This window comes from Juglans regia, chromosome 16, assembly GCF_001411555.2.
Source record: "Juglans regia cultivar Chandler chromosome 16, Walnut 2.0, whole genome shotgun sequence".
In the NCBI taxonomy this organism is placed as follows: domain Eukaryota; kingdom Viridiplantae; phylum Streptophyta; class Magnoliopsida; order Fagales; family Juglandaceae; genus Juglans; species Juglans regia.
Genome location: NC_049916.1, coordinates 5,239,671 through 5,253,735, shown reverse-complemented (window position 1 = coordinate 5,253,735; position 14,065 = coordinate 5,239,671). Strand labels below are relative to the sequence as shown.

The 14,065-nt window shown below is 36.1% G+C and overlaps 2 protein-coding genes across 2 annotated transcripts; both read right to left on the bottom strand.

Annotated features, from left to right (window-relative positions):
• Window positions 1–202: 202 nt before the first annotated feature.
• LOC109004298 lies at window positions 203–3,326 on the bottom strand. Its single transcript, XM_018982817.2, has 4 exons — window positions 3,097–3,326; window positions 2,329–2,547; window positions 2,131–2,232; window positions 203–1,226 (listed from the first exon to the last, which is right to left on the bottom strand). The coding sequence occupies exons 2-4, from the start codon at window positions 2,510–2,512 to the stop codon at window positions 484–486; spliced, it is 1,029 nt and encodes a 342-aa protein (XP_018838362.1). The 5' UTR covers window positions 2,513–2,547; window positions 3,097–3,326; the 3' UTR covers window positions 203–483.
• Window positions 3,327–11,922: 8,596 nt separating this feature from the next.
• Window positions 11,923–13,766, bottom strand: LOC109004307 (protein CDI-like). The gene is made up of 2 exons (XM_018982828.2): window positions 13,533–13,766; window positions 11,923–12,995 (listed from the first exon to the last, which is right to left on the bottom strand). Exon 2 carries the CDS (start codon window positions 12,964–12,966, stop codon window positions 12,196–12,198), a length of 771 nt encoding a protein of 256 aa, XP_018838373.2. The 5' UTR covers window positions 12,967–12,995; window positions 13,533–13,766; the 3' UTR covers window positions 11,923–12,195.
• Between the last annotated feature and the right edge of the window lie 299 nt (window positions 13,767–14,065).

Genomic DNA, 14,065 nt, shown 5'->3' with positions numbered 1-14,065 from the left:
AGCATTTATTTTACCCGATTCGAATCAAGTAAATAATCAACTTGTTATTAATAGGCCGTGTCATTAAAAATTGTTTACACCCAAGGGTTTTGAATCTTAAACTATGGAAGGAGCATTACCATCAAGACCATGATGAATGAATGATGTTATTTAGCAGCTGGTAGTCGATTCTGACAGTTTATGATATGCATTATAAAATGTGTATCAGTAAGATGGAAAGTGTTGTTTTTTTGCTTTTAACAAAGATGACACACAACTCTTCGAGGAAAATACTTACGTGTTATCTACATAGAGAGCAAACATTTCTCAAGAAACAGATGGTCCACTCTCAATCATCCACTTGCACACGTGCACCACCAGAAATACAAAACCAAAAAATTTAGCTAAACTCTAGATTTGGTGAGAGAGAGAGAGAGAAGCTTTCAAATTTTTGGAGCCTGAAATTATGAAGGTTAAAAAGGCAAGAATAGACAAACTAAGTACCTACAAAATATTGGGAACCTGAGAATCCAATCTCTGCTGCAACTCCTTCATCTTCATGGAAAGCTCGGCCTTCTGCTCCTTGTAGCTCTGAAGCAAATATTCCTTTCCTTCAATCACTTCCTTCAACTCTCCCACTTCTCTCTTGAGCATCTCAATCCTCTCCACACCTCCTCTTCCTTTTTCCGGCTTGTCAAAATTGCTCTCCCTATCAATATAATACCCATTTGCATGGCCATTTATTGTCTCAGATGGCCAAGCTGTTACTGTGGAGGGCTTTTCATTGGGGCCCACATGTGCCACACAATGATCTGCGATAGCCTTCCTCAGCCTCTGGATTTCTCTCTCAGAATCAAACAAGTCTCCGTTTGTGGCATCAAGCTGTGACTGCAAATGTGTAGAATGTGCTAGCTGAGCATTCAGTGAATTCTGCAACTCCATAATCTGGTCCTGCATCTCCAGTATCATATCATCTCTTCTCTTCAACTGCTGTCTCAATTTATGTATTACTTCCCGCTTGCTGAAGATATCAGAGCCAGATTCTGAGACGCATGGAGAGTCTGAGCAGTTTGAATGGTGGAAAGGCTTCGGAGGCATTTCAAGACGATCAGGAGAAGATGACCAAATAACACCATTATCCTTGTTAAATTCGGGAGTAGGAAGTGTGACCAAAGGAAGAGCTCCATCAGATTCACTCAGCATCTGGCCATTGGGGGGGCACTTTATCTTCATCATGCCTTCAGTTCCTGTCAAATAAACGAGATTCTAAGCTTAGAATTTTACAAATTCCATTAGAATGTGTGACTTACTCTCAAACTGTCCAGATAAGTGAAATTTGGCAATGTAGGGCTAGAAGAAGGGTAACAGACTAAGAGAAAAAAGGTGTTGTCGTCCTCCAACCCAACTCATGGCATCAATTGGGACAAACAACATTGACTGATACTGGAAGGAAATTTGAGCAATGAAGTTGGCAGGTCACATAGAAATTAAACCAGAGAGGTATTGAGAGGAAGACACGATCAATTCTACAGGAGTCTCATGACCACTCCCTTTCTTCATGTGCTTTCCAGCTCTTGTTTTCTCAGGTTTCTCAGGGGTTTTGTTTTCTACCTCTTTAACTCATGCAAATAATTTGAAAGAAAAAACAAACAACAAAAATTACAATACAAGATTGCACGTCTCTTTATATTAACAATTCCAGAAAAGCAGACCCACCTTTTTACATCCATTTTCTAATTGTCATGCAAAACATTCACATGGTGAAAAGCTACAAACTCTTTCATTTGTTGGCTACTCAAAGAAAAAGACAGCTGCTCTCATGGGTGGGGACTTGGCAACCGGCCAAAAAGTCTATCAACAGTGCAGAGCCATAGTTATCCATTCATTTCTAATCATTTTCTCCTCTAAATTAAATGGTTCTATCTTTATCAGTCTTCCCACACATCCAAAATGAAAAATGATCACACCCGGTAAGCTATCACCATTATTCTATATGCAGATACCAGGACATTAAAATAGGACCATATCAAGCTGCAAATCAAAATGCAGGCAATTAGCAGATTATGACCACTAACAGAAGTTTGATGTCAAACTTAAAACTTATCTTTAATCTTCATAAAGTTGAAAATATAACTAAATCACAAATCACACCTGAAATGCAATTGAAGCAGTCATCATCTTCTCGTGTAAAGGAATACACATTTGAGTGCAGATGGGAACCAGGCTTCCTTCGGTTGGAGGGTTTCCCATTTTCTGAACAGTAAACAACTTTCACAGTCAGAAGCAAGCATATCTCAAAGGACAATTTGCAATTGCTATATATATATATATATATATATATTACACGACCTTTTGAACTAATTCTAGCATTTTCTTGCTGCTTTGTGTTGAGTGCCTGCTTCAGCTTGTAACCAAGGCGAAATGACAATGTACTTAACAAGGCACCGGCAGCAATGAGAATCCAATTTGGCCTTTCACCCTGAAAATTTCTTGACTTCTGAGCTCTAGATACCCCATCTGGCTTTGGTTTCATTTGGAGGGAAGAATTCAGAATCGACAAAAGATGACCTACATTGACAATGCACCAAAATTCTAAATCATCAAAGTATGAGCTCATTTCTTCTTTATATATATTGAGAGCAAAGCGCATTTACGCACATATTTAGTGTAAATGCAAATTTGGTCTCACGCATATATTTAATTCATCATAGTTATCTCACCTCTTCAACTATACATTGTTTCATTCATCTAAAGAAATATATCCTCACGCAGACATACATATCTACAATTATGTGTCCTATTGAAGAGGAATGAATCCACATTAGGCATGGCAGATTTTTTTGAGGCACTTCATCGAACGAAAACCAAAGAAAAAACAGAGAAAATCGCACGCAATCCAATCAATTAAAAGAAAAAAAGAAGAGAAAAGTTCCACGATTCACGTGCTTCCATCAAAACCTAAAACCAAAAAAGTAATAGTAATAATAATCAAATTAAAATCAAAGATGAAGGAGAAATCAGAAATTGCATCAACCATTGGCACGCAAAAACACGAAGAGCTTAAAAAATTAAAAATAAAAGTCCAGAGGGTTTATAAAAGCACTGAAAGAAACGGACCTCATTCAATGATAGATTAGGGTTTGTGATTCTCTCTGTCTGTCCGACTTTTTCTCTACTAAGAAACTCCGTCGTCTTCACCCCTTCTATATCTCCCCGAATTACAAAGTAAACAAGCAGAGGGGAGAGGGAGGGCTTGCGAGTGAGGGAGGGTTTTCACTTTATGAAATGGCGGCTTTTGGTTGCCACTTGCCACAAAATCGGATTTTCGTTACGAGAAAAATCCTTTATCATCGCCGCCACCTCCTCCTAAAATTTTATTTTATATATCACTGAAAAAATAATCTGGCGGAAGTGGAATGGGTGTGAATTTTTTTAAGTAAATAGTAAATATTGATTTTTTTTTAATTTTAAGAAAATGAAACATTTACGCTATAAAAGAAATGAGAAATGATATTTATAGTCGTGAGTATGTAAGTGTCGTACAGTCGTTTTGAAAAAAGTAAATAAATATGAGACCCACATGAAAAGAAAATAATTTTTTAATAGTGGACTCTACTTTTTTTCAAAGCGACTACACGACGTTTACGCATTCCACGACTGCATGTTGCATTACTCAAAAGAAAGAGAAAAGATATTATGCGCCGCTACAGTGTACCGCTGAGCAAAAAAAAAAAAATTTTGTGATTAAGAAAATAATTTTAAATGTATTGGTAATTTTTTTTATTTTTTAGAAATATTTAAATATATTAAAAAAATGTGAAAAAATAAAAAATAACTAACGGTATGAATGAGCGGTGCTACTCAGGCGGCAGAGTAGCACCGCTCTAAAAGAAAAGAGTTGTTCTACATGTATTTATAATTTTACTTACACTTTTACTTACAAAATTCTTTTTGTTAGTTTTCTTTTAAAATTCAAATTTTAAATTTTAAATTTCATGATTTTCAGTACATCAATAATTGACATGTGAAGAAGTAAGTTTTTTTTTAATTTTTCTTAACTATATTTAGTATTTTTCAAAAGAAAAATTATATTTACAATTTTTGGATGTGAAAGTATGCATATATGAACTATAAAAAGAATTTACAAACATTTTTTTTTACATCAGAATTTACAAACATTTAATATAATAATCTACTTTGTCAAAAAATTTTATTAACAAGCTCCAACTTGCTCAAAAATAAATAAACTACTCGTTGAAAACAAAATTTAACTTATTAATAGGCTTAAACGCAATTCACATTTGAATAAAAATTGAACGAAAACTTTTTTCCTATTAAAAAAAAAATAAACGAAAACTTGATCTCCGATTATTTATTTGAACAGAGCCGCTTCTAAGCAGTCGGTCTGATTTTGAAAGAATAACAATCATCCACTTAGAAGCTGCCACCTCAAAAATCACATCACAATTATGCTAGACTCGTGCACATGAGATAGAAATTGATTCACACTTTAGCTTAGAGAACTTCATTCGACTTTAGCTTAGCCCCGACCTTGACCCCGACCCTGTGCGTCCATAGCCAAAGTCGAGCATATCTCCACTACCAGCATCCACAGCCAATAGTCCACCACCACCAGTCCGTCGTTGTCCTCCTTGGCTAATTTCACCTAAACTGATTACTCCAGATTTTGCCCAGGCCGTGCTAATTTCCTCAAATATTTCGTCATTTTCATCGTTCACTACACAAGCGCAGTCCACTGCCACTGGTTAGTCCGTCGCCCACCATAGTTCGTCACCAACAGAAGATTGTTCATGGCTGACTCCAGTGGTCTTGGTGTTGCTCAGGTATTTCTCCTCTTTTACATTACATGCTTGGATACTGCTGGCGTTTGACAAAATGTCTTAGACACACACCGAATGAAGCATTAAGAAATTGATATTTATCTCACTATCTTTTGAGCGAGCCACATAATCCACATAGTTATTATCACGTCCAATTTAAAAGAATGGATTGGTATCCTTCAGGCTCTAAAAACAAGAATAAAGAGAGTACAATAAGTGTTAATAATTTATTGATAATGCTAACTGAGCTTGCTCTATTTAGATGATGCTAGCAGAGCTTGCTCTGTTTTGTTATTATCTTTATAATGCTACTTTTGTGTTAAACTTTGAGTGGGCATAAGCAATTTTAAAGGATGATTTCATCATTTTGATGCTTATATCCTAAACCACTGCAGGATAAGCCTCAACCTAAATGGTCTAATATATGTGACAATATATTTTTAATACTTTCACACTTTGAAATTGGAAGGAAAAAAAAAAACAGGAAGATGCTCAACTTACATTTGCAATTAGTCGATTACCACAACTGTTCGATATTGACAAGGAATGATGATATATGCCCATGTAACAACCACTAATAATTGATATCCATGTATTAACGGCTAATAACGGCCATTATCAACTGACTAATCAAAGCTGCCTTGTGCATAGAGCAACTTTTCCACCATTGATACCATATCCAAAAGTACTTTAGTCATTTGAGCACATTACACGACAAATCAACATAATGAATATGAGAAGGAAAAAAATGTAAAGATACTTCATGCCTGGCTAAAGAAAGTTAAAAAAATAGAGTAGAGAAGCGGCTTGAATATAATCATGCCCTTAATAATTGACAAGCAGGACACTGATCAATGCAAAGGCATCATTAACTACAGTCAGTTTAATATTCAAACAAACAAAATTCTAATATCTTGTATGTTATTTGGATTCATAGTGCAAATTTTCTTATATGTTATATGTTATTTATTCCCTCTTCGCTTTAGCTAAATTAAATTGTTTTTTACTTGAAGTCTGTTGTATTATTTGATAGCATATAAATGTCAATCTTGCTCTTTAATGCGGCAGAACATGCCAAGAAAGTTTTTTAGAACGGCGAGAAGAAGCTAAGGGTGCGACGACTAGGCCTGTGCAAAATACCCACTGAGCCGCACAACCCGCAAAATCCGAATGAGTCGAACCCGCTAAAGTCGGTTGAATAAATGTTGGTTTCGACATCCATCCAATCCGGCTAATATCGGACGAACCTGATTCAAAATCTATTGCATTGAAAAAGCGAAGCCTCTCTCTCATTTCTCCCTTCCGTTACTCTCTACTGGGTATTGTGAGAAAAGTTAGGCATCAAGGTCCTGCGCGACAACATCCAGGGCATCACCAAGCCTGCAATTTGGCGCTTGGCCCCCAGAGTAGGCATAAAGCGCATCAGCGGCCTCATCTACGAGGAGACTCGTGGAGAGCTCAAAATCTTCCTGGAGAATGTGATTAGAGGCGTCGTTACCTACACAGAGCACGCTCGCCGCAAGACCGTGACTGATGGACGTTGTCTACGCACTTAATAGGCAGGGCAGGACTTTGTACGGGTTTGGTGGTTAGGGTTTGAGGTTCAAGTCTTACTGTAAGAATGGAAAATTTATAGGTTTTCGTGATAGATTTGGTAGTGCTCAAAATTTATAAGAATGGAGAATGTGATTAGAATCTTGTTGCTCAACTCCATTGCAAAACGAAGTATCTGGTGAGCCAGTGAGCATCTGGACAACTTGTTTGAAGGTGGCTGCTCACACCGTTGATGACATTGCTGGTTGGGGAGTTTATGGAAGATGGGTTCTCTCTTTCTTGGAGTTCTGAGGTGTTTTCCATTGGTTCTCTACCTGTGAATACGCCGCATGCTTTCTTCGTATGCGCCAGTAATTTCAGCTGAAAAGGCCTAACACGAGCAACTCTCCGTAGCCGAGATCACAAACAGCACCTTTGAGTTGTCGTCCATGATGGCAAAATGCAACCCTCGCCACGGTAAGTACACCACAAACTATTTGAATATTATTTTGCTGTGTGCGAGAGTTTTCGGAGGCGAGGGAGGATTTGGTTGCGCTGGAGAAGGATTGAGGAAGTTAGGGTAGAGTCTACAGAAGTCAATGATTACCATGACCCGATCTGACCCGAATGTATCGAGTTGGATTGGTTCAGGTTGGCACCTTTTTAAAATAGTTTCGGGTTGGATCGGGTCCAAAATCAGCTTGGACACATTGGGTTGCAGTCCTAGCGACGACATGCCAATCTTACTTGAAGAAAGTTATTGGAACCCTATTGTTAATTGTAACCATATTATTTAGGAGAGTAATTGTTATCCCTCTCAATGATTGAAACCATATTGTTATCAGGTTGTGCAAATTGAACTGCTTTTGCTTAGTCTTTGAACCATATGGCCAATTTTTTTCCAGGCATTGAGTATTTCTATTGGAACCTTCTTGTATTTCTTTGATGGTGTGCAATAGTCAACTGTTAGGACATGAGTAAGTCTCTTGTCTCGTAAAGATCAAGGTAGCTGATTGTGCCTTTTAATGTACATCTCTTGTGTATACCGTGTGCCAGGATTGTGCCTTTTAATGTAGTTTTATTATTTCGAAAAAAAACTGCATGAGTAAGTCTGATTTCTAATGCTCCTTCAGTAATTTGGGATAGGAAAAATATATGCATCTGCCCCACACCGGCACACACTCAACCTATTGAGTGTAAAAAAAAAAAAAAAAAGTGATGTGAAGTGTGTGCCGGTGTGGGGCAGATGCATAGCATTTCCCTTTGGGATATATGAGCTATAACCACTGGTATTAACATTGGCCAATTTCGAAGATATTGTACGGGTTGGTGATGCCTATCGTATTAACTTTATAGAATTTGCAAAAGTCCAACAGTTTTGATTCTGTGCCACTTCTAAATTCTTCCACATTTTTAAATGAAAATCTATTTTATGTTGGACTACAAAGTTTTTTCGTCGTCCTTGGATTTTTTTAGATATAGAATTTATGCTAGAGTTAGGAGTGCAAATCGGTTGGTCCGATCTGGTCCAGTCTAGCAATAGATTGAATATTTTCGATCCATCATTTTTTCGGACCAGACCAGTAACTATCGGTCCATTCGGTCCAGCCTATTTTTTTTCTTTTTTTTTTTAAATCAATTAATAAAATTTTTTTTATTTAAAATACTAAATTAAACTAAGTGACTTATTAATGTGGATTATGTAACAAACTCAATAAAAAAATATTTTATATGATCAATGATAATCAATTAGATGAAAATTACATTATTAATTTATATAATTACTATATAATTAACTAATTGATATTATATATTAGTTAATTCATAAATTATTAACAAGTGTTAATAACATATTTAAAATTTTATATTGTTAATAGTGATAAGTTAGATGAAGATATATATAAAATATTGTTAATTTATAGAATATTAACAAGTATTAATAACATATTTAAAATTTTATATTGTTAATAGTACGATTATTATATAAATAATATATATATAATATTTTTTTATTTTTACTTTTCATTCGGTCCTGTCCAGTCTGGAAAAATCCTGGACCGTGGATCGGACCGAAACTTTTCAATCCTCTAAAAAGTGGACCGAGACCAACCGGTCTTAGTCTCGGTCCGGTCCGAACCGAAATGGTCAGTCCGATCGGACCGTTTATCACCCTTAATTAGAGCCTAGATAGGAAAGAGAAGATAGCAGCAACAGCCACAAACTATTATAAATTAAAAGAGTCATTACATTAAAGTATTAAAAAAAATACAATGAGTTATATGAGTCGTAATACTGATGGAGATACATTGTAATTTTTTGAATATATAAAAATTACACCACAAACTATTATAAAAAAGAATCATGACAAGATTAACACTTTTAAGACTCCCATGTACTTCTTCTCCATTGTTGTAACATTTGGATTCTTCGATGCGTAGCCGTTCATGAAGTACCATGTCGTTCCTCTGTTCTGCTAACTCCAACGTCATCTTACAATAGTTGTTTTGCTCAATTTAAAGATCAATCCACTCAAAAAATCTACATTGTTTAGTTATCTTATAGTTTGGACAATTGTAAAATTTTCTACTAAAAGTATTAGATTTTCTAGAAATCTGTAGCTTCGCTTGGCAATCACAATAGCAAAGTAGTCTCTCCAAACTTGCTTTGTCTTCCCCCTCTTGTAGTCCAAGAACTTGAACCAGAATTAAAACCCGAACCTCTCATTTGTTGTCATCATATTGAAAAGCCATCCATTTTAACAAGAGAAATTCTATTTGCAGTCCTGAAGTGGGGACTGCATGTGCAGACACATGCTTAAATAAGAAAAAACATTATTTTAGGAGGGATAATTTTGTAATTTTAAAAAATTTTAAAGTTAAAAATGCTTAGGCCTGCACATGCAGTCCCCAAATGAGGACTGTACCTAGCATTGCTCGTTTGTATAAATACTACAACCATATGTGTATAGATACTGCAGGCATGTTTGTATAGATATTGCAACCATATGTGTTTGGCAGCTTAGACCATATGTGTTTGTGTTTTTTTGTGTTTGTCTTTGTATAATGGATATTGCAAGACTTGTAATGACTACTTCCTATCATCTTTATTGATCATTTGTGGAGTGTACTGGCTGGTAGATGATGGAGAGTACCCAGGTTGGCTTGGTGGGTTATTTCAAGAACTATGAACACGGCCAGAATGACAATAGACAAATAATGAACTAGAAACAGAGTATAGACACATTTATGGAGTATACAGACGCACTCCAGAGTCACTCCAAAGTTGTATGGACTAGAAACAGAGAAAAATAAATTAAACATACAGAATGACAATAAACAGGACCAATTTTGATAATTTAACTATTCCATACTCAAAGATCAACTTCTCACTGAAACTATTCCATACTCGAATATCAACTTCACAACATTAACACTAGAATATTATCGCTGCTTTATGACAAATAGGTGAGATGTTGGTGGGGTGCTCATCGACCATCGTGGGTAGAGACAAGGGGCGGCGAGCGATATCCCCCGCCTTACTCATTTGGCCATCCGACATGGCAGCCAAAATTGGCCCGCGTCATGCAAGGGAGGTGGTGAGCGGTAGCGAGACTAGAGGTAAGAGATGTAAAAATGGACTTTTTTTGCTTGTAAAAAGGGTTCATGGTAACAACAATGGGAATATGGCGTGGCGTGTCTCCCTCCTATTTGTGGGTGTAAAACTCACATTCACACCGCATCCGGTTTGAAGGGTCTCTCTTATTAATAACGGAGGTGGAAACCCAGTACCAAATGCTAACATGGTAGCATCGTAAAGGTAAGAAAACCATCCCATCCGGTTTGAAGGTTTTCCGACACAAATGTAATAAAAGGATTGGAATGATGCATAAGAGAAAATTGGATTTGCAATAAAGTCACAAATATCTTAAAAATAATTCTTTATTGATCAACCGATAATTTAAATGTCAAAAATTTGATGACCATCCAGTTTTCCAAATAAAAAATTTGAATTTGAAACCCCATCCCTTGCATTAAAAAAAAAAAAAAAAAAACTGATAATTTAAATATATGAAATGGTATCATATCTCAGTGAGCTATGACGTTTGACCAAACAAATGATTCCCCGACCTAGATTCGAACCTGCATGTGACAAGGCAGCATCATACAAACGACTCATTTTAAAGTGGTCCTCTTATTCAATATTTTTTTTTTTTTTTTTTTTTTGACAAAAAATTTTGGCCTAACACTCATTTATCATGTAAGAACCAATCATCACGTGATCAGAGATTCAGAAGTCCACAATTTTTTTTTTTTAAAAAAAAAAGGTACAGTTATTATCTGACTCATGCCGTCATGTGATTAGTATGAGTGCCGTATTAATACGGACTCGTTTATTTTTAAAAATAAGATGAGATGAGATGAAATTAAAATTAAAAAATTGAATAAAATATTATTAGACTATATTTTTTAATATTATTTTTATTTTAAGATTTGAAAAAATTGAATTATTTATTTTATTTTGTATTGAAAGTTGAGAAAATTATAATAATTAGATGAGATATTTTCTCAAAACAAACTAGGCCTTATGAGATTCTATTTTTTTTCCAAATAGTGTACAGGACTTGTACACCTAGAATCAGTGATGAGCTTGCTCCAAAACAAAACTTGACTCAACTCTAATTAGCGAACCCAGTAAACGACTTATAACAGGAAGGGACTCCAAAGACCAGAAGGACCAGCAGCAGATTTCTTCCGTAGCCATGATCCGAGTCCCTCCTAACACCTTACCATCTTTTTTTAATGTTGGGAACCTCTCCAAGGCAGGCCCTTGGAACCACCCCTACAAAATAAATTCCGATCTCATGCACCACACATTCGAAAGTTCTCCTACACAAAATTGATTAAATCACTGATTTTTTAAAGGAGATATGGTCTCAAAAGATTGTTTATACCCATGAGGTATTGAACATTGGACCTTAAAATGAGTGATACTCCAAGACCAAGGTCCAAGGTCTTCACCACTTAGGCCAATCCCTTGGATTTTCCCAACACCCTGCCAACTTGTCTAGCAACAATCAAATGCAGAGCTGGCATTACATGTGAGCATGCATGTGAAGCAATTCAATTGAAATTAACATATCGACTTTCGAGGAAAATTATGTTCAAATCATCCACTCTTATGGCATTTGAAGGATTCAAGGTAAGCAAAATGATAAAGAGTAGGCAACATTTGCTTGCTGAGATAATAATTAAGTTGATTCTTGATTTTCTTAAAAGAAAAGAACCACTCTGTCCAACTTCCATTCCAGAATGAACTATGCATTATGAAAGGGGCAGCAGAAGTCATCATTCAGAATGGTTGGCCAGTGTAAGTCATTCTTCACTGTAGTTGTCTGTCAAAAACAAAAGCTGGGACAGCCATACAGACAGCAACTACAACATATAGATCTAAGACCAAAAGTTGGTTCAAAACAGCTAGCAGTGAAATGAAAAATGCTTTCGATCATAAATAATGATAATAATGGCAGACATAGCTGAAAAGAAAAACCCATTGCAAAGGTACTGAAAATTTCATTAAAAGAATTAATTCTATTGCATAAGTATCTGAAAATTACAACTGAATGGATAGTTAAACAAGTCAGCATTCAACACATATCAAGTGTATTGTGTATATATGCCTGCAGTATCTATTGTAGAGAATGGTGCAAAGAATGCCACAAAGCATTACATATATGCCTGCAATGCCTATGGTTCTACTCTCCAAGAAATCTTTATCATCAACTTTAGGACTGACATAACACATACAATATAAAGAATACAACATGACACAGGTCTGATTCATTCTACTCTTCAATTTTCTTCTTGGCTTCCTTCATATACTCCTCCATTTCATTCAACCACAGGTCTGCAAACTCACAATTCTTCCAAGCCTCAAACCATGGTCCTCCACGAGTATAGTGTATTGCCTTGGGGAAAGTGGTGGAATCATTCTCAACAACCTTGTTATGGCCCTCAAGAAAATTCCAAACAAATGGTATCGATCCAATTTCGTCATCCTCAAGCCACTGAAACCTATGAAGAAAAGCACCGGTTTGTGTATTCACTACCTCGGGGCTCAAAACCCGGTTCTTGGGATGTCCGCAATTGTACAGCACCATAGAAGACCAATTCTTCCTCGGATACACTGTTTGTACTGCCCCGTCCATTTTGGTCGACTCTTTTGGGGCATAGTCATGCTGAACACACATAATTGCATATTTGTCATCGATCAAATCCGTCAATTGGTTAATGTCTGTCAAGTACAGAAAATCACAGTCGACAAACATTGCCCAACCCTCAAAATTGGCCAAGTATGGAGTCAAGAATCGAGAAAATGAGAACTCAGTGCTCTCAAACTTGCCTCGTTCTCGCCAATATAAACTGCTCTTTCTTAGATCCGATTGTATTATCGGTAGGATCTCAACGGGGATTGAGGACCGCTTCAAGATCGAATGCCGACACACCTCATAGGCAAGATCCTCGCGTGGATCATAACCCACGAAGATCTTGAAGGGCTTGTTCACATCTCCTCCATTACAAATCACCGAGTGAACGTTCCCGTTACTCAAACTCATCTCAGCAGAAAAATGAAAATGTTACCCCACTGTTCAGAATAACAAAACAATTCAACGTTTCGGAAAAACAATGAAGCGACAAATATTATGGAAATTTCAAGCAACAATAAATTCGAAGATAGGTACTCTTTTCTTTGGTTTCCCAGAAATTGGAGGAAGATAAGAGAAAGGAAAATGCGGACACTATATTCCTTGATTTGGCTTAAAAATGGCAAATTGAACAGATCCCAATTATCGATTCCGTGTCAATTGCATTCAACCTTAATTTTTCGAGTTCCAATTAACAAGAAATCAATGAATTTTCAGAAGTATTTTCTTTTGTTTTCCTCCAGTTAATAGGTAACCAGACAGAACAAACTGCAAGAATTGGTGTACATGAGCATAAAATTATTCGGTGATTTGCATTGCAAAAAATTGAATAAGTAAATATCGAATCTAACCACGGAAGCCAATCATGGAGAACACCAGACATATAAATAACCAACTGCTAATAGAGAAAATGTAGCAAAACTAAAACCTAAACACAATGGATACGCAAAGAATAACACAATTTAAGAAAAGAGTACCTAAAGATCGAAAATCCGAGATCTTGAAGAAGAAAAATAATCCGAATCTGTTTCTAGTTCTTCCTTGGACTTTCTAGGAAAATGTGGTCCAAGAAAATTCTAGCCTGTTCTATTTATGGGGCATCGAGAGAGAGAGAGTAAAAGCGAGGATTGAGCTGTGACGCGCAGAGACACGGCTTTACGCAAATTTGTAGTAAAATAATCAGCTAAAGCCCATGCCCATGGTTTGCTCGTGAATTTACCATTAAGCTGCCCACAAATTTGTAGCTGAGAAAACAGCCACCTGAATTCAAGGGATTATTATAATAACCTATAATATTTTTTATAGATTATTTTTATACTGTTCTCTAAATTTTAAAATTAGACTAATGTTATATACAGTTATGGAGTACATAAATATCGTACAGTCGTTTTGAAAAAAAATAGAATCTATTATTAAAAATTTAATTTTCTTTTCATATGGGTCTCGTATTTATTCATTTTTTTTTTTAAATAATTGTGCGGTACTTGTATACTTACGACTACAACTATCA

Coding starts and splice junctions, on each gene's coding strand:
- LOC109004307 (XM_018982828.2), bottom strand. CDS start 12,966: ATGAGTTTGAGTAACGGGAACGTTCACTCGGTGATTTGTAATGGAGGA.
- LOC109004298 (XM_018982817.2), bottom strand. CDS start 2,512: ATGAAACCAAAGCCAGATGGGGTATCTAGAGCTCAGAAGTCAAGAAAT. Junction 2,233..2,328: donor TGCTAGAATTAGTTCAAAAG/GTCGTGTAATAT, acceptor TTTACTGTTCAG/AAAATGGGAAACCCTCCAAC. Junction 1,227..2,130: donor CTGCTTCAATTGCATTTCAG/GTGTGATTTGTG, acceptor TTTATTTGACAG/GAACTGAAGGCATGATGAAG.